General features: G+C 58.1%; 1 protein-coding gene across 1 annotated transcript; it reads left to right on the top strand.

Moving 5' to 3' along the window:
- Positions 1–48: 48 nt before the first annotated feature.
- Positions 49–21,030, top strand: SLC6A17 (solute carrier family 6 member 17). The gene is made up of 12 exons (XM_064635710.1): positions 49–503; positions 8,060–8,463; positions 10,888–11,045; positions 11,342–11,468; positions 12,115–12,296; positions 12,848–12,958; positions 14,016–14,257; positions 14,544–14,736; positions 15,067–15,259; positions 15,510–15,669; positions 16,182–16,344; positions 16,721–21,030. Exons 2-12 carry the CDS (start codon positions 8,178–8,180, stop codon positions 17,087–17,089), a joined length of 2,184 nt encoding a protein of 727 aa, XP_064491780.1. The 5' UTR covers positions 49–503; positions 8,060–8,177; the 3' UTR covers positions 17,090–21,030.
- Positions 21,031–23,748: the final 2,718 nt, after the last annotated feature.

The raw sequence follows: 23,748 nt of genomic DNA, 5'->3' as shown, positions 1-23,748 counted from the left end.
TGACGCGCAGCCCTGTGACTCAAGCCTGCGTCAGGGCTGCGTGTCCCTTCCCATTGAGTATTTTTTTTTAATTTTTCCTTCCCCCCCCCCAGTTGCTTTCCCTTTATTTATTTATTTCCCGGGAGCCGAGAGCGGCGTTCCCTCCCTGCCGGCGAAGGGCAGCGGGGCCGGGCGAGCCCAGCGCGCATCCCCCGGGCGGTGGCGGGGCGAGGAGGGGACGCGGAGCGGAGCCACCGCCGCCTCGGAGCTTCACCGCCGCGCCGTGCCGAGCCCTTCCCGCTCGCTGCTCCCCTTTTCCCGCTCGCTGCCGCTCCGGTTTGCCCGGTTTCCCGCAGCACCGGGAGCCTCGGACCGGCCCCGCCACCGCCCGGTCTCGCCCCCCCACCCCGCACAGGAGCGGGGGGAACCTGGGTGATTTCCACCGGGAATTTGCGCCGTTTCCTTCGGGATCGGGCCGGTTTTTCCCGGGATCGGGCCGGTTTCATCCTCCCCGCAGCGCCAAGGTAAGGATGCTCCCCCCGCTCCGGGGCTCCGCTCCCGAGGATCTCCCCCCTCCCCGGGGGCTCCCGGCTCTGGGTGCCCCCTCCCCACCAGGGCTTTTTGAGGGGAAGATGCTCAGGGACGGGTCGGGGGGTTAATGGAGGCTTCACCTAAGCCTGGAGGCATCAGGCGTGGCCCTCAGGGTGGTGGCATCCAGGGCCGGGGGGACACTGAGAGACAGCAAATGGCTTAAGCCTCCCCGGGGGGCTGGGGGTCGCTGGGGGGGTGGCACTGGGTGCCTGCCCGGCTCTTGTTGGTGGGGGGCTCATCCCTTTTGAGGATTGCTGGAAATGCAGCCTCCAGGTTGACCTTGACAATAACATTGGGAGAGGAGAAAGCGTTTGGCTGTGATGAATTATTTCGGTCCTGGCCCCTGGAGTGTGTGTGTGTGTGTTGTGGGGTAATTGCCCCTTCTTTTATTTGTTTTTATGCTGCTCCCTGAGCGTGGCTGGTTGGGTTTGAGGCAGAAAAATGGGGCTTGGGCTCCTGGTTTTGTGAAATCCCCAATACTGGGTGTGGGGATGCACCCAAAGGTGGCTGTTTCAGGCTTGGCTGGGTCCAAATTTCCATCGTTCCGGGGACGGGGGCTCAGACTCGTGGGGATATCTGCTCCCAGCTCTTTGTAGAGGACCCAGAAGGTGAAATCCTGCTTCCTGGATCATGCCTTGTGTCTGAGGCACCTGAGGTTTGAGTCCATCAGGAGCTGATGCAACTATTTCTGGTCTGGGTAGGAAAAAACCCAGAGCTATTCTCGGCAGGGCGGAGAGTTTCTGCTGGATATTTCTCCAGAGGTGTCAGGACTAGGTCAAGGAACCTGGCTGGGGTTTGACTGCAGCTCAGCTGCTCCAAGAGGAACAAAATGTGGGTCTGAGCTGTCCACTGGGATAAACTGGAGGTGGCTCCTCTAAAATCAATAGGAATTAAAGGGTTTGGTTTAAACCCTCCACTGCTGCTTCAAGCTTTCAGAGAGCAGGGAATCTGGAGTCACGAGGATCAAACTGACCCTAAACCAGATGCTGACCTGCAAATCCAGGCAAAACCACCCCCTTGGGAGGAGAGGCTCTGCTCTCACCCCATCCTGGGCTGCATTTGGAATTGTTTGTTTACAAACGTGGCAGCAGCTCCAGGAGTTACAACAGGGAAAAGCAGCGCTGGCGGCGGGACCCGTGTGCTGCCCCTTCGGGGCTTTTTGGGATAAATCTTGGCTGGTTTGGGGTTCAGTCACCAACCCTTGGCTGGAGGGGGGTGAGTTACGAGGCATCGCTGAGATTGAAGTGGGAAAAGATCATCTGGTGAATCAAAGCGGGCCCTGGAGGGACCATGTGGTGTTGGTTTGCTCTGGTGTCACGTTATTGCAGCTGATGTGTGTTCTCATGACACCAAACGGGACAGGAAAGGAGCCCAGAGCCGATGAATCAACGGGCTCAGTGCTTCGTGACAAACCCAGGTGCTGAGGCTCGTCCTCCTCCAGGGTCCATCTCACCACCCAATCGGCAAAATGGTCTTTTCTGGAGGTTTCTTGGCACCTGTCGGAGAAACGAGTCGCTGCAATGTGTGAAACCCCCGGGTGGGACAGGCACCCACCAAGGGGGAAAGACCCCCAGTTCTGGAATGGGAAGGGCACCCACAGCCCGAGCGGGAAGGGAACTCACATGGCACGGGAAAGGTGCCCTTAGGGCGGGAAGGGCACCCACCTCCGGGGTGGAGCAAGGGCTGGAGCAGCCCCAGCTCTGCTTCCCTTAGAGGAACGGGGGTTATTTATAACATCTGGGTGCTTTTCCGGCAGGAGCCAGGGGTGGGTGTGCGGCAGAAGCGGGGGCAGCTCTGACTCAGCCCAGCTCCTGTGTCACGATGCTAAAGCGGGACGGGGGCTTTGTCTGCCCCTCAAACACCTTCGGAGGGCAAAGGCCACCTCCGGGTCACAGAGCTGCTCCAGGACAGGAGTCTGGCTCCCAGGAAAGCTTCTCCTGTGCTCTCCCAGCTCCTCACACCCACCCCACCCAAAGTTCGTGCCTCCCCAGGTGTGGGGGTGAGGAGCAAACACACCCGGTGGCACTGAGTCACCCCCCGTGCCCTCTAATTAGCCAGGCGCTAATTAGCAGGGCTCATTATAAAAAGGGGAGAATGGGAGCAGCCTTAATGAGCCCGGATGGCAAAACCCTTCCCTGTGGAGCTGGAGGCCGAGCAGGGAGGAGCAAAGCCCAGCAGGAAATAGGTTTAAGATGGAGGTGTCTTGGAGAAGCCTTTCCTGCTTCCCCCTCCATGGTGGAAGGGAATTTTGTGGGTCAGGGGTTCCAGACAGGTCCTTGGGGCAGGGCTGGGAGGGATCAGAGCTGCAATGCTTCTGCCTTGAGCAAAAATCTCCTCTTGGGGCTTGGATGCTGCTCGGAGGGTCCTGCCCTTGGTTTCTTGTGGGATGCTTCCCAAAGGCAGAACGTCTCCCAAAGGACTGGCTCTGCCAGGGCGATCCCTCTCCCACTGCAGAGGCTCTCCTGACCATGGGAAGCAGCAGGTAGGGCCTGGAAGGTGTTTTTCCCATGATTTGGGCTCGTGGGATGTGCACCCCGGGCTCCTTCCCCTCGGCTGGGTGGGACCGGGGGAAAACGGGAGAGATGATTGTTCATGATTGTTCCTTCCCTCTCCTCTCTTTCCCGGCCTCGCTGCTTCCTGGGTGACCTTGGATCTGTTCCTTCTCCTCCCTGCTCCAGTCTCCCCCTCTGCACAGAACAGCCCGGCCTTGGGGGCAGGATTTCCCTGGCTCTGGGTGTGGGGAGCTGCAAATCGATGCTCGGATCTCCCAGCCCGATCCTGAGGGAGGATTTCCACCTCCTGAAATTCCTCCGTGCCTCTGCCACCTCTCCCTTCCCCGCTCTGTGACCTTGATGGGGTGAGCAGGACCTTCCTGGGCCTGGTGAGCTGGATCCTTCACCAGGAGCTTCCTCAGGAGCATCTTCCCCTCTCCTTCAGGGGGATTTGAGTGGAAGCTCTGCAGCAGCTGAAGGGGGGTTGATGCTGGGACAGGGAGGGACAGCAGAGAGTCCCCAAGGCTTTAAATATTCATTTTGAACTCACCCAATCCCACCTCGTGGTTTTTACCTGCCTCAGTTTCCCTTTATAGACCCAAACAGGTGTAAATGTAGAATTTGGGCCCAGGGGAGGAGAAATCTCCCCCTGTCCCATCCTTTGGACCCAGACTGTGCTGGCAGCTGTGAATCCCCCTCTCCCCCCTGCCTGTCTCTGCCCTCCCAGGCCCAGCTGGAAGCTTTGCTGAGCCAGTTCCAGCCTCTTCGTGGCTCCCCAGCCCTGAGGAACCGTGGCTGGGCTCAGCAGGACACATCCCAACATCCTCCCCCACACCCTGGGGTGCTGCTGCAGGGCCGTGGTGTCCTCAGCTCCTGGGGGTCTGCACTCATCCCAAACAGCAGCTTTGCCCTAGTCCATGTTTTTGGGATCAGTGGGAGCCTCTGGGCATGGATCAAACCCTCTGGGTGTAGCAAAGCAGGAGCTTCTTCAGCCCTGTGTGGGGTGAATCCAGCCTGTTCCATGGCAAACCATGGATCTGCTGCAGTGATGGCTCAATCCCAAGGGATACAGTCCTTGTGGACCCACCTGGACGGGGCTGGGGGGGAGGTGTCACCTGGACAGGGATGGGGAAATGTCACCTGGACAGGGGACAGGGATGGGGAAATGTCACCTGGACAGGGGACAGGGATGGGGAGCCCCAGGCTCAGCTCTGGGATCAGGGCTTAGGGAATGGTTGCTTTGCAAGGGGTTGGACATGAAGGAATCCCCTGGGCCCAGGAAAGTGGGATATGGAGCATGAGGAGGGGAGTTGTCCCCAGGGAGAGCCCCAGTGTCTCCCCTTGTAGCTCCCATGGGATGTGTTGGCTGCACTCAGAGACACCAGGACCAACCCGAGCACACAAACTGGTCCTTCCCCCGCTCCTGCTGTGGGAAAATCCATGTTCCCTCTCCAGCTGGGTGGCAGCAGCTCTGGTTTTACCTGGGCAGAGCTGTGGGTGCAAAGGCAACCCTGGCCTGGCAGCACAAGTGAGGTTCCTGCTCTGGAAGACCCTCATCTGTCGTCTCCAGAGAGAGAAAAAAGGCACATTTAAGAAAATTAAGGTCATGAGGACTAAGTAAACAAGCTGAATCTCCATCTGTCAGTGACAAGGGTTTTCTCTCTCTCTCCAGCCTGGAAAGCTCCTGGTTGTCAGCTGATCTGCCTCGTCTTTCTCACAGGGTGGTTGTTATTTTTGGCGGATGAATTTTTGATTAAATTCCCTTTTCAATCAAAGAAATGCGTGGAAATACCTCTCTCAGATGGATTTGGGCTGTGCTTTTCAATTTGAGGGGTGGGGACCTTGGAGCTGATAGGACATGCTGGGGAAAGGAACAGGAGGAGCCCTGCTGGCCCTGCTTTCCCTGGACAGTGTCCCTGTGCCGGGGGGTTGGCGGTTCCAGGCTGGTTCTGGCTGGGATCATCCCACGGTTCCAGCAGGAATGGGGATGCCAAAGGCTGGGTGAGGTCAGGGCATCACTGCTGGGAAGGATCCTCTCTCCTTGGCAACACCTTCATCCCCAGGCTGGGGCTGAGCCACTGGGAGATGTTCCCAAGAAAGCCATGGGGACACTGCCAGAGCCATTCCAGGAGCAGGGCTTGGATCTCTGCCATAGATAGGCCCCAGAGCTGGATACAGCAGTCCAGGTGGAGTCTCACTAGAGCAGAATAGAGGGCAAGAATCACCTCCCTTGACTTGCTGGCCACACTGCTTTTGATACAGCCCGGAATGGAGTTGGTTTTCTGGGTTCCCAGCACGCATTGCTGGCTCATGTCAGACTTCTCGTGCACCAACACCTCCAAGTTTTTCTTCATAGGGCTGCTCTCCATCCATTCCCTACCCAGCCTGCATTTATGCTTGGGATGGGCATATACATGCCATATGCAGACCACTCTGATTCCTTTCTTGCTACAGTTTTTAATTTGGGTTCTTTCCCCTTCCTCCCCCAGCCTGCTCAGGTTGGCATATTATTCAGCATATTCAATTTGGGTGCCTTTCCCCCTCTAGTTCAATTTGGGTGCCTCTCCCGTGGGGAGGAAGACTCGTCCCCTGCTTCTTCACCCTCATCTCAGTGTCTGGAGAACCCTTGGCCCAGCTGAACCCCTCTGACGCCCCAGATCCTTTGGGAATGCTGCTGTCTGGAGTGTCCTCTGAGAGCCCTTGGGTTTTGGAGGTGCTGGAAGGACCTTGCTCTCCCAGGACCTGCTGCCTCTCAACCCCTCAGAATAACTCTGGGGGGACCTAAACTGAGGTTGAGACCCAGGGTGGGATGTTGTGGGGTCTGTCCTGGCCCAGCACCCCCTTCCCTGGAGCTGGGCACCTCCAAGGAGCTGAGCTGTCCCAGGAGAGCCTTTGGGGATGCCCTGACCATGGGACACTGCTCCAGGGGCTCAGCCAGCTCCTCGATGGCCACCTTGGCTCTGTCCCTGGAACAAAGGGATCCTTCATCCCCAGGCTGAGCCCTCCCGATGCTCCCGAGGAGCTGAAGCAGCTGCTGAGCAGACGAGGAGCAGCAAACAGCCCGTGGGGGATTCACCCAGGTCTGTGCAAACCCACACGCAGCCCGATCCAAACCCGACGGAAATCCCGGCGGTTTCCTGACCCTTCCTCTCCCTCCCCGCCCCGGGAGATGCTCCAGCCCCGGGCAGCCACGTGCCCGTGATTGCCACGATCGAGCCGCGAGCGGGCTCTGTGAATGAGCCTTCGTTAGGAAATCAAACAGCGCCGGCCCGGCCCTGAAAGGACAATTTAAACGGATCATTTAAATGGATAATTCAAACGGCTTCTCCGGAGGAGCCGGATCCGGGAAAGATGCGGAGCCCAGACGGTTGCCTGGCAACAGATGCAGCCGACAGCCGAAAATAGATTTTTTTTTTTTTGTAAAAGGAACAAGGCCTGGCAAAGGGGGAACTTTCTTCAGGGGTGAAAAAGCACCGAGGTGAAGGAGAGGGAGGGGGAGGTTTCCTGCTGCTGCTGCTCTGCCCCATCTGGGGACGTCAGTGCCCTGGGGGGGAAGGGGCTCTGCTGTGAAAAGGGTTGGGATTGGGGGCTAGATTGGATCAAAAATGTTTCTCCAAAGGCAAGAAGAGCTGGGAAAGGCTCTGAAAAATCATGGAGGCAGACGGGACAGCGGGAGGCCCACCCTGCATTGTCCATCCTCCATCCCGGGACGGACGAGGGTCGGTTTTCCCAAGGCCCAGGGGGTGTTTGGGCAATGTCACCTGTGAGAGGCCACCGGGGGCTTGGACGAGCTTGGAGCTGACTGAGGAAGCCCCCAGGCTGGGGGGAAGGTGCTGCAGCTGGGCCAGGGTGGGATCATTCCCTGGGTGTGGCCCCAGAGCTCTGCCAGGACCCAGCGACCAGCCGTGTGTCCCCTGGGAAACAGGGGTGGAGAGGATGGAAAAGAAGGAAGCCTGGCTCTTCAGGAGAGTCATTTTTGCAAGATGAGGGGTTTGTTGTGGGGTGTTTGTATCTTCTCCCCACTTGGTGAAGCACCACAGTCCCAGCTGGGTTGGGAGCTGCCAGTCCCACCCCAGTTCTCCCAGTATGGAGAGGAGGGACGTGGTGCTTTCCCAGGCTGGGGACCCCCAGAGCAGCAGAGCACATTCCCTCAGGGTTCCTGAGATATTCGAGGTGGGAGAGAGACCTGCAGGGCTGAGCCAGGTTGTGGAGATGCCTCCATGCAGGATCATTCCTCCTGGCCCAGGCTGGAAGCTGGGAAGCAGGAGGGGCTGGGACTGATGGCTTGGCCTTGGCTGCTGTTCTCTGCTGTAAAGCTGCCTGGGGAGATTTAACATCAGGCTCCAAGGATTTTATGTCACTCCTGATAATGTCCCGGGATGGAGAGATATCCTGGGTGTTTGTCACTGTCCCCTGAAAGCTTCCAAGTTGTCGTGGAGCTTATCCAGGGCTCTGCCAACGGCCAGGAGGGGAGGGAGCAGGACAGGAGGGCAGGGCCTTGGGCAGAGCTGGAGTTGGTGTCAGATTTTGTGGGGTTCAGCTGCTGCCTGGGGGTGTTGGAGGGGCAAGAGGTGTCACAGTGATGTGAGCAGCTCCATCACTTGTCCCTGTCCTCTGGAGCCCAGGGAAATTCCCTGCTGGGGGTCACAGGAGGCCCTTCTCCATGAATGAGAGAGTGGCTGTCCCATCCCTGGAAGTGTCCAAGGCCAGCTTGGATGGGGCTTGGAGCAACCTGGGCTAGTGGAAGGTGTCCCTGCCCATGGCAGGGGGTGGGACTGGATGAGATTTAAGGTCCCTTCCAACCCAAACCATCCTGGGACTCTACAATGCTCCACTGGGGGTTGCTCCTGGTCCATCCTTCATGGAGAAGGGGACGCTCCTGGTTCAGCTGAAGGTCCCCAAGGATGGGATGATGGAAACCCTTCTCCCCCAGTGCTGCCGGTCCCATCAGAGGATAAAACAAACCCAACCCCCTCCACTGACCCCTTCCCCCCCAGGTCCTGCTGATGACGAGGAGGTGAGGCCTGAGCTGTAGCTCACACCGGTGCCGTTCCCCGCGGGACGTTCATCTCCTTCCCTCGCCCATCCCACCCCGGGGCCCCCGGAGCCGCCCCGATGCCCAAGAACAGCAAGGTGACGCAGCGGGAGCACAGCAGCGAACATGTCACCGAGTCGGTGGCCGACCTGCTGGCCCACCAGGAGCCCGTGGACTACAAACGCAGCGTCCTCAACGTGACGGGAGGGGAGGCCTGGGACAAGCAGAAGGAGGGGGAGGAGGACCTGGATGCGGAGAGGCCGGCCTGGAACAGCAAACTGCAGTACATCCTGGCCCAGATCGGCTACTCCGTGGGGCTGGGCAACGTCTGGCGCTTCCCCTACCTCTGCCAGAAGAACGGAGGAGGTGAGACCCGGGGCAGGGGTGGGATCAGCCCTTGGAGAGGGGGATATGGCCCAATTCTGCCCCGCCGCACATCGGGGTGTGGGTGCTGGGGCAGGACAGAGGTTATTTGGGCTCTAAAGTGGGCCCTGAAGGTGGAAAGGGGCAGCCAGGAGTTGTGCTGAGTTGTTGGAATCTCCTGGACAGCCTCTTCCTAAAGGTTGTCCACCTGCCCACTCCAAAGTCGAGGTGAATCCCAGGGCAGGACCCAGGATTTCTTGCTGCAGCTCCTGATTCCTGCTGGGGCAATTTTGTAAACTAGGGGGAAAATGGGAAGAGAGAATCCCTCATTTCCCCGGGTCCTGAAGCCACATTGTCCAGACTCCAGTCCTTTCCCAAATCCTCCTTCCACCAGTCTGTTCTCTCATCCCACCCCGTGCCTCCTCCTTGGGCTCCCAGGAGCAGCCCAGAGGGCCAGGCCTCGTCCGGCTGTGCTGAGACCCCCCACCCTTCATGACACTGACTGGGTGGGTCCCTCATCATTAACCCAAACCCGGCCCCTTCCCAGCAGTGCTGCTGGGGCCAGGACCAGCCCAGTGCTCCCATCTCCCCCCGAGCATTCCGTGTTCCCAGCATTGCATCCCTTGTGCCCCCAGCCCCACAGCTGGAAAAGCTGCAGCGCCCTCAATAACTAAAACATCTCCAGTCGTCATTAGGATGAGTCATCCTGCCAAATGTTCAGTCAGCACTCCTTTCCCTTTCCCTTTCCCTTTCCCTTTCCCTTTCCCTTTCCCTTTCCCTTTCCCTTTCCCTTTCCCTTTCCCTTTCCCTTTCCCTTTCCCTTTCCCTTTCCCTTTCCCTTTCTTTAGCCCAGGTGGCCTCATCTCTCTGTCCCTTGGGGCAGACGCTGATTTTCTGCCTTTTCTTCCCCCCTTGGCTGGGATCCCCCTGGGCTGTGGCGTGGTGCCAGCCAGCAGGATGCAGGAGGTCGGGAGGGATGGGCAGAGCATTCCCGGCCGTGCTGAGCAGGAATGTGGTGGTGGCTGCTGCTCCTCTCCTGCTCCCCGAGCAGGTGCCTGCGGGGGATGACGGCTGTGCCGGGAGCAGGATGGGCTGGAGCCAAATTCCCAGCACTCGGTGTGCCAGGAGCTGGCACGGGCCGGCCCTGGTGCTGCTGAGCATGGTGATGTACAGGCTTGAGCTGGTGCCCAGCTTCCCAGACATCTCAGCAAGAAAATCTCCAACACTGGACACATTTCCACGTGAACGTGTCCGTCTGTCTCAGGCCGGGATGCCCGGGAGGGCGTCGCAGAGATGGGACGCTCCTGGTCCTTCCCGAATTCCACCAGCTCCAGCTCTGCTCCCTGCCTCTCCTTTCCCCCTCCCAGTCACCCGGAGCTGCTGCACCTCAGTTTTGCTCCCCCTGCATTTCTAACACACGATCCCAACCTCTGGATTTGCCGAGCCCCTGCTCAGAGCAGCCTCAGCTGCTCCAGGTCCCGGCCGGGGCCGTGGGGGGGTGGTGGCTGTCACCGAGGTGTCAATCCAGCCGGGAATTTTCGCTGCCGGCTGCCCTGCCGGAGGCAGCCACGTGCTCCCGAGCCCATCCCGGCTCCTGGCAGGAGGCTGGAGTCGTTCATCAGCTGCAGCGTTGAGTCATCGCATCCTTTACGGTCACTTGGCCTCGGGAGCCCCCGGTTCCTCTCCAGCCTCGGCAATCAGACAGAGATTAACTGACTTCTTCCTCTCAGCTGGGCCTCCCCTGCCAGAGGATTTTGCTCTGCCCCAGCTGGCAGTGGGGTGGTGGGCGCTGCTGTTTGGGATGTGTTGGACAGATGAGCACAGGCAGGACCCAGGGAACAGGAGGGTCCTGCCTCCCTCTGTGCCCGAGATGGCTGGAATGTGGCCCCATGGATTGGCTCCTGGAGGGGTGTCCTTGCACACGGGGTGTCTATGGACATAGGGGGTCTTTGTGTGCTTTGGGGTCAATCCCACATGTCCCCACAATGGCAGGGGGTGTTGCACCCTTTCCTTCCACACGTATGTTTGCTCCTCTCCACAAGCTTCTCTGCTGGCCAGGCTCTAATCTTCATTCCCAGATCATGGAATCATCTGGGTTGGAAAAGCCCTCTAAGACCACCAAGCCAAACCCAGCACTGCCATCCTCACTCCTAACCCGTGTCCCCAAGTGTCACAGCCACACACCTTTTAAACCCCTCTAGGGATGGTGACTCCACTTCTGCCCTGGGCAGCTGTGCCAGGGCCTGACCACCCTTTCCATGGAGAAATTGTCCCTGATATCCAATCTAAACCTTCCCTGGTGCAACTTGAGGCCCTTTGCAAAGGAGCTGATGGACCAGGCAGAGCCTGTCCCTGCCTGTCCATCCCTGTTCCATGCCCTTGGGAACAGAGAGAGGGGTCCATGACGACCTTTCTCACCCCCTCCAGGTGCTTACTTGGTCCCATACCTGGTCCTGCTCATCATCATCGGGCTCCCCCTGTTCTTCCTGGAGCTGGCCGTGGGGCAGCGGATCCGCAGGGGCAGCATCGGAGTCTGGAATTACATCTGTCCCCGCCTGGGGGGCATTGGCTACGCCAGCTGCCTCGTGAGTGCGCCCTGGGGAGCCCCCAGACCCACCTCGGCTTGGGTGGGGTGGAACCAAACCCCAAGGGCCCCATGGGGAGGTTTGAGAGGTCAAGGGGTGTATTTCCAGCTCCACTCACGGGCTGGTTTGGGGATGGGCCCATCCCCTGATCCCTGCACCCCACTCTGCCCAGCAGGAAGGTGGGGACAGTGACACTGCCCTGTGATTTGAGGCACAGTGACACTGCCCTGTGATTTGGGGCACAGTGTCACTGCCCTGTGATTTGAGGCCGTGTCCTCTCTCTCTCCTCCCACCAGGTGTGTTTTTTTGTTGGTCTCTATTACAACGTCATCATTGGCTGGAGCATCTTCTACTTCTTCAAGTCCTTCCAGTACCCCCTGCCCTGGAGCGAGTGTCCCCTGGTGAAGAACGGCTCGGTGGCCAGTAAGGAACAGCCCTGGGGCCAGGGGGGGCTCAGCTGGGAGGGAGCAGCCCCCAGGGAAGGGGGCTGGGGGGTACTGGAGACCCCCAACAGAGGTTGAGGTGTCTCCTGAGTCCTCTCTGCTTGCCCTGAGCACATGGAGAGCTCTCCCTTGCCCACGAGGCTGCTGGAAGATATTAATTATGGGCTCTTGATGAATGAGGTTGGATGAGGGTCTTCCACACTCTCTGACCCCACTAGTGGGATTTGGTGCCAGTTTGGGAATCCACAGTGTGGATTTTCAGGCTTCCTCAGTACTCGAGGCCGGGATCTGATCCAAGACCTGGCTGTTCCATTGGTGCCCGACCGAGACACTGATGGAGCTAATGGTGTTTAATATCATCTGAGCACCTCCTTGGGACACTCTGAGGGGATTTATAGCAAATAAAAATGTCTCTCCCTGTATTTAATATCTAATTTTCACCTGGTAATGGTTTTATGTTCTGTCTCTTATTTTTCCTGCTGAAAAAAACCCCCCATTAATTCCTGCCTCTTAGCTTCCAGAGGTACCTCCCTTCCCTGGCCTGCTCCAGTGGGTTTTTCACAGTAGAGGCAGTGGGTGACTGTCCCCCAGCCCCCTCACGCTCTCCTGTCCCTGCTCTGTTGCAGTTGTGGAGACAGAATGTGAGAGGAGCTCGGCCACCACCTACTTCTGGTACCGGGAGACCCTGGACATCTCCAACTCCATCTCGGAGAGCGGGGGGCTCAACTGGAAGATGACTCTGTGTCTGTTGGTGGCCTGGAGCCTGGTTGGCTTGGCCATGATCAAAGGCATCCAGTCCTCTGGGAAGGTGGGTACTGGTGGCCCCCCGAGCCTGGCTGGGCTCTGTGCTCAGGGCAGGAGCCTCCCACCTCAGGGTCGCTCTCCTTTGACTGGGATGTCAAACGTCTCCTTTGATGTCTGGTTTCAAGTGCTTCAGGTGCTCTGGAAGTGGGAGGTGGCCAGGGGAGGATGGAGACCCTTCCTCCTGGTCTGGAGGAGCTGAGGGGTGCTGTGACCCTTGGGATGCTCACACCCACTCCACAGTCGGGGCCATCTCTGAGGGGGTCCAGAATAAGATCAAAAGAGAGTGTAAGGAAGATGTTTAGTCCAACCTGCAGCCAGGGATCAGCCAGGGCAGCAAATCCACCTGAGCTCCAGCACTGGGAACATCCTGCTCCAAGGGGTTCCATGGCTGCCTGAGGAACAAACCTCACCCTGGGGTGGGAAACCCCCCTGGGTGGGAAAGCCCCCTGGGTGGGAACCCCCCCCTCTCTCCCCAGTTGGCTGCCCGTGGGTTGGACAGGGAGGTGGCTGGGTGGGAAAGGAGGCTGTGCCCGTGTCGGATCCCTCTCTCTCCAGGTGATGTACTTCAGCTCCCTCTTCCCGTACCTGGTGCTGGTTTGCTTCTTGGTGCGGGGACTTCTCCTGCGTGGGGCAGTGGATGGGATCATGCACATGTTCACACCCAAGGTGAGAGCCCCCAAACCCTAAACAGGTTCTCCTCCTGGCTGGTCACACCCCGTTCTCCCTTAGTTTTCTTATTCCTCTTATTAGTTTCCTATATTTCCCTTATTTTCCTCCCCGCCCTAAAAACGAGAGTGCCAGCCCCAAACTACCTCGGGGATCCTGATAGGTCATCAGCACCCAAAGTTTAGGGTGTGGCCAGGACAGCCAAGAGCCTCACAAACTCACCCCTCAGCATCACCCTGTCCCCCCTCAGCTGCCCAGACACCAGGGTGGGGAGTGGGGGGGAGCCTGAGGCCAAATACAAATATAAAGACTTCATGGAACGACTCTGTCTGGCAGCAAAACCTCTGCTGGTGGTATGTGCCTATTAATTAAGCAGCTAATTAATTAATTAAGCAGACATGTAGATGAATCAGCTCAGCCGACGAGGCTGTTGGAAGATATTAATTATGGGCTCTTGACGAATGACGCTGGGAGGCCTCCAGGCTGCAGCTCTGGCTCCTGGGAGAGGGGGGATGTGGTTGGGGGGGACTGGGAGTTAAAAACAACCCCCCCCCCCGCCAGGATGTTGGATTTCCAGTGCTCCATGTGCTCTGGAAGGGGGAGGTGGCCAGGGAGGGATGGAGACACATCACTGGGTGGATTGTGGCTCCCTGGGGTGGGGGGACATGGACACCCCTCCCCAGGGCAGCTGGGTCTCCGCTGGGAAGCTGCAGGGCTTTGCACTGGGAGATGGAGCACCCAGGTCAGGCCCTGAGGCAAGTGGAGCAGCCAGAGGCAGGGTCAGCTCAAACCTCTGCCTGACCTCCCCACGCCTCTGTGGGAAAGAGAAGGACTCGTGAGTGCTGGGTGATGACCTGACCGTGGTAGATCACGGAAGTCCCAGAATGGTTTGGGTTGGAAGAGACCTTAAAGATCATCTCATTCCACCTCCCATCAAAATGCTCCCAAACCAGCCCAGTCTGGAGGCACAGCAGCCTTTTACTGGAGCTCTGGCTCCACTGGGGTGAGCAGTGGGGTCACCAGACCACTGAACTTCTTCTCCTGTCTTCCTCCCAAGCTGGACAAGATGCTGGACCCCCAGGTGTGGCGGGAGGCGGCCACGCAGGTTTTCTTTGCCCTGGGCCTGGGCTTCGGGGGCGTCATCGCCTTCTCCAGCTACAACAAGCAGGACAACAACTGCCACTTCGACGCCACACTCGTGTCCTTCATCAACTTCTTCACGTCCGTGCTGGCCACCCTGGTGGTGTTTGCTGTGCTGGGCTTCAAGGCCAACATCATGAACGAGAAATGCGTGGTGGAGTAAGAGCTGGGCTTGATTTGTTTGGGGTGGGCAGGTCTCTGCTGCTGCTGGTTGCGGTGGTTCTGGAGGCAACAGAGGAAGTGCTCTGGGGTTGGGTGATCCTGGGTTTTGGTGGACGCAAGTTCCTGATGGCCAAGACTTGTATTTCTAGAGATGTCTCCCTGAGGGAGTTGGGCATTCAGCTCTTCCAGCCTAAAATCCAGCTCTAAGATGGGCTCCTAGTCCGCAAACTGCAGGTAAATCCAACACATCTCACACCACCTGAGAGGTTCTGTTGTCCCTTAGGAATGCTGAGAAGATCCTGGGCTACCTGAACACCAATGTGCTGAGCCACGACCTCATCCCACCCCACGTGAACTTCTCCCACCTCACTGCCAAGGACTACAACGAGATGTACAGGGTGATCATGACGGTGAAAGAGGGGCACTTCAAGGAGCTGGGCTTGGACGCCTGCCTGCTGGAGGACGAGCTCAACAAGGTACCCGGTGGCACTCTCAGGAGCTCACCCACACCCATTGCCCCTCCCTGTGTCAATCCTGGGCACATGGATCTGGAAAAACCTCTTTTAGAGACCCTCCATGGCTGGGAATCCACGTCCTTGTGGTTTTCCCCTCGTGGTCCCTCCTGGGGTCGGGGTAAGGTCTGTCCATGGCGAGTCTTGCAGGGTCATCACCAGCAGCAGACTGGGGTTTTCCTTCCTTGAGGACTGGTTCAGAGAGGGAGACCTGAGCCGTTCAGGGCCTTGAAGTGAAGTCTGTGTCCCTGACGTGTTTCTTCTCATCTGTGGGTCCTGTGTCCCCCTCAACAGTCGGTGCAAGGGACTGGCCTGGCCTTCATCGCCTTCACTGAAGCCATGACCCACTTCCCGGCGTCGCCCTTCTGGTCCGTCATGTTCTTCCTGATGCTGATCAACCTGGGCCTGGGCAGCATGATCGGCACCATGTCGGGCATCACCACCCCCATCATCGACACCTTCAAGGTGCGCAAGGAGGTGTTCACAGGTGAGGGCCTTTCTCCTGCACCCTCCTGGGCAAGGGGTGGGGGGTCCCCGCTGCCCTGAGGAGACGTTCCAGGAGAGTGTGGACACAGTGGGTGTGAACTGGGCCTTGCTAATGCAGGGAATGGGCCTTGGGGAGGCCTTGGTGTCCCTCAGGGGGGTTTGCTGACCACTCCAATGCAGGGAATGCACCTTGTGGTGGTCTTGGTTCTGCTCGGGGGGCTCTGCTGACCACCCCTATTTGCTCCCCCCAGTCGGTTGCTGCATCTTCGCCTTCCTGGTGGGGCTGATCTTCGTGCAGCGCTCTGGGAACTACTTTGTCACCATGTTTGATGATTACTCAGCCACGCTGCCTCTCACTGTCGTGGTGATCCTGGAGAACATCGCCGTGGCCTGGATTTATGGCACCAAAAAGTAAGGAACTCGTACAGCAAAAGGAATAACTGTGCTGTGACTCCTGGCTAAAAAAAAAAACAAACCCTTCCAGCTCTTTTCTATATGGCTTTTTCTCCAAGAGAAAAGCTCAGTTCACCTTGATCCTCCTGCCCTGCCCTGGTGTAACCCAGCCCCAGGAGCAGGTTCTTTTTGTGGGCACCTCCTGTTGGTTGTGGTGCCCTGTCCCCCGAGATCAGCCTTTGTTCTGAGGTTTCCATGTCCTTCTGGAAAGACACCTTGTTCCCCCCGGTGCTTCTTGTTGTTCCTAAGTTGGTCAGAGCAAAGGAGGCTCTGGATAATGCTCAAAAGGCCTTTTCCTCAGGAGTTTCCCACAAGTCCTACAGGCTTGAGGAATATTGAGATGCTCCCCAGGACCAGCTGGGTTCTACCTCAGGCTCTGCCTTGAGCACAGTTTACAACAGGGGCTCCTGGGAGGGAGTTTGTCCCCTGGAGGTGGGGAGAACAGCAGGATTCCATCTCTTCCCTGGCAGGTTCATGCAGGAGCTGACGGAAATGCTGGGATTCCGGCCCTACCAGTTCTACTACTACACCTGGAAGTACGTGTCCCCCATCTGCATGGCCGTGCTCATGACCGCCAGCATCATCCAGCTGGGAGTCAGCCCCCCGGGGTACAGCGCCTGGATCAGGGAGGAGGTGAGCACAGCCCCCCTCCCCATCCCAGGGGTCCTGGCTGAGCAGGGGAGAGCTGCAGCTATCCCGTTCCTCCCACCCCTGCTCCCCTCTCCTGGGTGACATCCCGCTCACCCTCTGCGTTTGTCCACCCGGCCCGGACGTCTCCACCCAGTTCTGACCATGGAGTGAAGTTTCAGTGTGGATTGTGGTTGACCTCTGTGGGCAGTACCATGTCCTTCCCCTCGATCTGAACCCACTTTCTGCCAGCTCCAGGTGTCCCTGAGGATGGAGTCTTGCAGGAGGCAGCAGGGATTGTCTCACACTTCAGAGCTGTGGTACCTGGTGGGCATCACCTTTGCTGTGACAGCCCCGTGACATTAACATCTGTTCCTTCCAGGCTGCTGAGAAGTTCCTGTTCTACCCAGCCTGGGCCATGGCCATCCTCATCTCCCTGATCATCCTGGCCTCCCTCCCTCTGCCCCTGGTCTTCATCCTCCGGCAGTTCCACCTCGTGTCCGACGGCTCCAACGCCCTCTCCGTCACCTACAAGAAGGGCCGGATGATGAAGGACATCTCCAACTTGGAAGACAACGACGAGACCCGTTTCATCCTGAGCAAAGTGCCCAGCGAGACCCCGTCCCCCATGCCCACCCACCGCTCCTACCTGGGGCCCGGCAGCAACTCCCCCCTGGAGATGAGCAGCGCTCCCAACGGACGGTACGGGAGCGGGTACCTCCTGGCCAGCACCCCCGAGTCCGAACTGTGATGGCCCCCCCTGCCCGCCACCCCCGCCGGGAGAGGAGGGCACTGGGGAGTGGATCCTGGCCGTCCAGGCAACGGGAAAAATTCATTAATAAGGAAGACGAAGAAGAAACCCCCTCTTATAAAATCATAACCCAAAGCAGCCGTCTGTAAGGTGACACCGGGAAGGAGGGATTGAGGGAGGGGCAGGACTCCTCCGACAACCCTCGGCTGAAAGGCAGGACCCCCCCGGGACCGCCCCCGGGGAAGGGAGGAGGAGCAAGAGACGCTCCGACACCTTTCCGAGAGTCGTCCTCAAATCTGAAGCAAGGAATCTCTTTTCTAAGCAGCTGATGGTTGGAACAAGGACCCGGAGGCAGGTTGGGAAGCCAACCCCGCTCCCTCCTGTCGCCCAGCGCTCTTCCCTCCTGTCTTTGTCCCTCATCCGGGAGGAGTCATGGCCTTATTCCAACGAGCACAATTTAACCCTTGATGTTCAGAGCACAAAAAGGTGCTGTTGTTGTCACCATCGTTGTTGTTGTTGTATCTCCTGTAGGTTTTTATAGCTGTGGACACACCCAAATGACCCCCAAAATCCTGACCAGAGTTGGCAGGGAGCAGCACGGGGGTGGCTGGGACTGTGGATGGTGGATCCTTGGAATCTTTGTTGCCACCAGCATGGGAACAGTGGCTGGGGGTTGTTTGGAGGCACGGAGTTGTCATGGCTGTGGGATGAAGTGGCAAGTTTTGTGTTGAGTGGCAGAAAGGCTTTTGAAGGGACAGTGGTTTGGGTGTGTGAGCGGTGTGGGGTCTGGCTGGGGGAGAGGAGTCTCTCCTGGAGTTACTCCTCACGTGTGGGATGTTCTGCTGAACCAAAATCCCTGGCATGGTGATCGTCTCCCCTTGCTCCTCTCTTCAGACGGCCCAGAGGGACACCCAGAGGAGCTGTGGGACATCCAGTCCTGTCACAGTCCTGGTTTAGCTCTCAGGAAACCACCCCCTGATTTACCTCCCATGCCCCTCCAGCCAAGGGGAGCTGGGCAGTGACTCTCTCTGGACTTGCCTCCTCATTTCTCCTCCTGTTCCCTTTGACCCCCCTTTGGGGGCCCTGTTGCACCCCCACAGGAGCTCACCAGCTTCTGGATGGGGGTGACCAGTTTTTGGGGACCACAGGCATCCGTGGAGCAGCAGCTGCTGGGAGTCCCAGGAGTGGGAGATCCCAGATCTCCTTGGCTCTTGATGAGGTTGGTGAGCCCCTGCCAGAGCCCAGGGGGCCATCCATGTTTTTTGGAGGATCAGATTGATGTGACTGCATGTTGTTTCTCCCCAGGTTGTTTGGGAAAGGGGGGGATCTCCCAGCTCTGAGTCTCTCCCACTGGGACTGGGGCTCATTTCCCTAAATGCCACAGGTAGCCAAGCACTTCTGCCAAGGGTCCCAGTACACCCTGGCACATTCCCCCTTTCCCAGTGGGGACAGGGAAGCAGCAACCTGCCTGGGCTCCCTCTCCCTCTCAGCACTTTGCTGTGGCCTCCAAAAGCTGGGGGAGCACCTCATCCTTGGTCCTGCTGGGCTCGGGTCATGCACGAAGGTGTTTCAGGCCAGTCTGAAGGTCAGGTTTGGGGGGGCTGGTCCATGAGTCCCTCTCTCCCTTCCCTCTTCTGCTTTCCTGTCAATGGCTCTTCTTTCACCTTGGTTTTGTTTGGGAGGTGAGTGAAGGCAGAAGGTACCTGGTCCATTCACCACATCCCTGACCTCTCAGCATTCCTGGGGCCAGGGGGTTCCCCACAGTAACATCTCCTGTGGGGCCTGATCCTTTATTTGTTGTCCTTCTTCATGGGCTTAGCTGGTGACCTGGGGACTCTTCCTGGACAATTAGCTCAAGCCCTTCATCAGCCATTTTTCCAGGGGAAAATGGAGGCAAGGACTGAACTGAGGCAGCTCAGTGATGGCTCCGAGAGGCACCAAATCCATGTGGTCAGGATCAGCAGTGCTCCTCCAGCATTTCCCCTTCCCCATCTCTCCAAGGTCCTGTCCCTGCAGAGGGACACTGAAACGTCCCCACTGCATCACCCCTGAGGGGGAGAAGCCCAAACCTGGTGGGTTTTCCTCATCATTAGTCAACATGTTCCTTCCCATCCCTGTTTGGATCCATCTCCACCTGACCAGCAAAACAGGAGGAGACAAATTGTGTCCCAGTGTCCCCTTCCCGAGCCCGGGGGCCGCGTTCCCCCGCAGCTCCCATGGAGTTGGTGGAGCAGGACACCTCCCACGGCCAAAATGCTCCACCCCATCCAGCCCCAGGGTGTGGGGAAGGATCCAGCCCCCCCCTCCGTGTCTCCCAGCCCCATTCCCAAACCAGCCAGGGAGGCTTCGCTTCCCTCCCCTCTTGGTGCAGCATCGACGAGAGGCAAAGTCAACAGGAAGGCAACAAAAAAAGCTATATTATATATATATACATATATATATATAAAATATATACAGAGAGAGGAGATGGGATAATAACCTAGAGATTCTCTATTTCTATTGTATATTTATTCTGTAAATGTCACTGTAAATGCTGTTAAATGACAAACTGTATTCCAAAGTGGCCCGTGACCTATTTTCATTCCCAGTGCTGTACAGATCAATTCTCATTCTAGAGAGGGACATATTTTTACCTTTTTATTTCTTGTCCGTGGTGGGTGGGCGTCCCTTTCCCCCCGCCCCCAGCCCAGGGAGGCTCCAGCGACCCTGGGCGGACTCTGCAGAGAGGAAGAGGAGGAGGAGGAGGAGAAAGAGGAGGAGGAAGAGGGACGACGCCTTTACTTTTATCTGTGGAAATACTGTATTTTGTCGTGGCATTCGGTGTTAGACAGGGGTGTTGGGGGGAGTGTGTGTGTGTGTGTTTTAAGTGGTCCGTGTTGTCGCGTGTGCGTCCGTGCGGGGTGTGCGCGTGTCCGTGGGTGCGCCTGGGTTTAGGATTCACTTCTGGCTGTTCTCTCTCACTTTCCGAGCCTGCCTCGGGGGTTTCTCCCGCTCGCCGGGGCAGGTTCTCCCTCCACACTCCTCCTCGGGGTCCCAGGCTGTGGGTGGGGCCGACCCCCGGTGGCTTTTAGCCCCAGAGATCCCGTTTTTTCCCTCTCTCTCTGCACAGAGGCACAGGGAATAGCTGCTAGTTGTGAGCACAGGCACTTTTCAGTTTTCCTTCAGGCAGTGGGACGCTGCCGATGTCCCTGTCCCCCCACATCAGCTCCCTGCCGGTTCCCAGCCCAGCTCCTGCTGCCGGGAGCAGCGTGCTGCCCCTGGCTGGGGGACAAGGAGGTGCTGGGGGGATTGGGAGGGGTCCAAACCCTGCGGACAGAGCTGGGGTGGGGTTCAGTGGGTCTGGAGAAGGCAGAAAGGAGGTTACAGGGGGGCCCCGCCTTGTGATACTGGTCCAGCCTGTAGGGCTGGAGTTGGGATGCTCCATCCCCCAGCACCGGGCTCTGCTCCAGGGGCTGGACCTTGATCCCGGTGCGAGTCAGAGGGGATGGCTGGAGCCAGGTCCCCAAGTGTCCCATGGCTCCTTCCCCTCAGTCCCTCCAAAACAGCCCCTGCCTCACCTCCCAGCCCTCACCCAGATCCTGGCAGGCCCCATGGACCCCCAGCACCTCCAGGAGCAGCTCCCACTGCCTTCTCCTGTCCCCGATCCCTCCCTGAGCCCGGGTCTCGCTGGCAGGGGTGGGAGCAGAGCTGGGTGGCCTTGGTGGCCAGGACAGTGGCCTTGGTGGCGGGGAGGGACAATGCACGGCCACGGGAGCCCCCAGGATGGAGCTGCTTCCCCTGGGGAAAGCACAATGCTGGCGAAACCCTCCTGTACAGGTAAAAGCACAGATCCCATCGTGACACATCCCCGTATCCCCGTAGTTCCCATCAGGCTCCTCGGCCATCGAGAGAAACCCTGTAAGAGCTGTATCAGAGTCTGATTAAAAGTCTCTTCTTACCAAGCCTCTTCTCTACCTCTGTTCCTTTCTTGGGGTGGGCTTTGGGGTCTCTCTGAGGTTCGGGGTGGCAGAGAGATAAAGCCATCATTGGCATCCAAGGGCATCGGGGTCTGTCCTTTCCTGTCCTGTCCTGTCCCCACTATTGTCCTTCTGTGTCCCCTCACTCCTTCCAGCATCAGCCCCTGCAAGGGGCTCGTTCAGAGCAGGCAGGTGCTTCAGGAGCACCGGGGAGGTTGTTTTCCATCCCAGACCAGTTCAACCAGTACACACTGGCTTTCTGGGGCACATGGACTGGTGAGACACAGTGTCTGCTCCTCTGCAGAACACCCAGCCAACAGTGCTGGGGGCTCATCCTGAGCCCCGGGGGTCCTGGGAGTCTGGAGACTCTCCCTGGAGAAGGATTTCCAGTCATCCCAGATGCCTTCAACTGCTGGGAATTAGCTTGGCAGCAGGTTTGGTGGGGAGAGGGGCTACCCCTTCCCTTCCTTCCCATCTCTGGCAGCTCGTTTGGCTTCTCCAGGGCTGATCCAGCCCAAGGGAACGTGAGGAAGGGGGGAAGAATTGGGGATGTGTCCCTGGGCACTGGGGATGCCATGGGGGCACTGCCATGGCCACGAACTGAAGTTGTCCCCCTGCACTGGCAGCTGGGGAGGGGCAGGGCAGGGTTTTTGGGCACCTTTGCACCATCTGGAGATGTTGGTGCAGGAGTGGGGCAAGTGTCTGGCCCAGCTGGAGGAGCAGCACTGCTCAGGGAAGGGACAGGAGGTGGTACAGGGGGTGTCTGTGCCCAGAGGGTGCCCAGGACTCAGCTCTGGAGTGATGACCAGGACAATGGGACAGGTGGGACAGTTCCGACCCTGCACAGCCCCGCTCGGGGGGAGCAGGGATGGAGATCCCAGCGCCCCCTCCTCCTCAGCGAGGGGGCACGGGGGGGATGCAGGAACACAGGGCAGCCCCCCCGGAGCCCACGGGGACCCACGGGAGGGGTCACTGCTGTGCTGAGCTGGCTGGACTCAGCCCTTCCTGTGCTCCCAGAGCGTCTGGAGCGGCCGGAAAACCCCAGAGCTCCCTGAAAACAGCTGAAGGAAATAAACTCGGGGGGTAGAAAAACAACACAGAAATGGGTCCAAATGTAGAATTTAAGCCAAATACCTACTTTGGGGAAAAAAAATTAACTGAATTTCCTGTGGCAATGAGGGAGGGAGATTTCAGAGCCTGGTGAGAGGTGAAGGTTGGTGCTGTCGGAGCAGGGGGTGGGCTTTGGGTGTCCCATCTCAAACCAGCTCTGGACCAGGGCACGGACACACGGTGGAGCTGCTACAGCAACATCTTGCTGTGATTCCCTGAGCACCTCGGGAAGAGAAAGGACAGTTATCCTGGTGTTCAAAGACAGGGAAACCGAGACACAGCAACAGCTCCCGCACCTCTCCCATTCATTCCAAAGGCAGACGATCTCCACCACCGTCTCTGCTCCAGCCCAGCCTCCTCCCACTCCCAAATTGCTTTTATGGAGCAAAATTGCATCAGCGACGCTGTGGATGGAGCCAGATTCTCCCCAGAGCCAGCCACGCTGCCGTGTTTTCCCTGCCTCGGCTCCAGCCGGAGCGCAGGACACAAGGTGGCACTGTCAGACAGAGCACGGGCACCGCGCCGGGAATTTGGGAAGCTTCCCCTGCCTGGGAATCAGGGGATGAACGAGCTCCCCTTCCAGGGAGAGGCCGCAGAGGGATGGGGCTACAAACTCTGTCTGTTCAACCTGCACAGCTAAAATGGGTGATTTTAGCTGAAAAATTCACCTGGCAGAGGCAGATGGTGAAGATGGACCTTACCCAGGGCACGTTACAGCTTTTTTGGGAAGACCCTCCTCCAAGAGAGTGCCCAGAGAGGCTTCTTGGGGCCCACACCCTGGGGAGAGGGTGCTGGGGGTGCCACCACCCAAAGATGCCTCCACTGGAGACGGATCTATCCCGCTAAAAACATGATGGGAAGAGGGCAGAGACCTTGTTTGGAGCACCCAGGGGTTCCTGAGGTCAACATATCTTTTAGTAACAGAAGCCTGGGCTGGAAGGACCTGGAGAGGTTGGTTTGGCTGTTTCTAGACCAAAGCAGGATTGTCTCTCCCTAAACTGAGGCCCCTGATCTACCTTCCTCCTCCATCCCTTCATGGATGGAGCCATGGCAGGATCCCAGCGTGTCCCCAACCTCTCCAGGAGGCCACTCAGCTCTCTGGGCATCCCATGGCCCGTGGGGCTGGGCTCTCCCACCTTTGGGGACTTGCCCAGTGGACCACGGGCAAGGCTCAGAGTGTTGGGCTGGGTCAGGGGGTGAGACCAGTGGGGTGGACCAGAGACCCCTCAGCACGTCCTCAGGACACACCCAAGGCTTTCCAGGTTGGAGCTGATCCTCCTTGAGGTCTTCCAGGTCCTGCTCTTCATTCCATCCTTCTCCTGGATGTTATCTGAGATGCCCTGAGCCTTGCAGGAGGTCCCTGCAGAAGTGACTCCCTCTTGCTCCAAAAAGGCCCTTATTCATCCAGCTCTTGCCATTTTCTCTCTTTCTCTCTCTCTCTTTTCTTTTTTTTTTCTTTTCTTTTTTTTTTTTTTTTTTCTCCCATGGACATTAAAAATCCAAAGGCATATTTGGAGAGCAGACAGCTTTGGGCGGGTGTTGCTGGGCTAAAAGATCTCTTCCTTCCCCAGATACAACGCATTTGTCTGCCTG

This window comes from Pseudopipra pipra, chromosome 25 (genome assembly GCF_036250125.1).
Source record: "Pseudopipra pipra isolate bDixPip1 chromosome 25, bDixPip1.hap1, whole genome shotgun sequence".
Taxonomy (NCBI): domain Eukaryota; kingdom Metazoa; phylum Chordata; class Aves; order Passeriformes; family Pipridae; genus Pseudopipra; species Pseudopipra pipra.
This window is presented reverse-complemented; position numbering and strand designations above follow the sequence as displayed.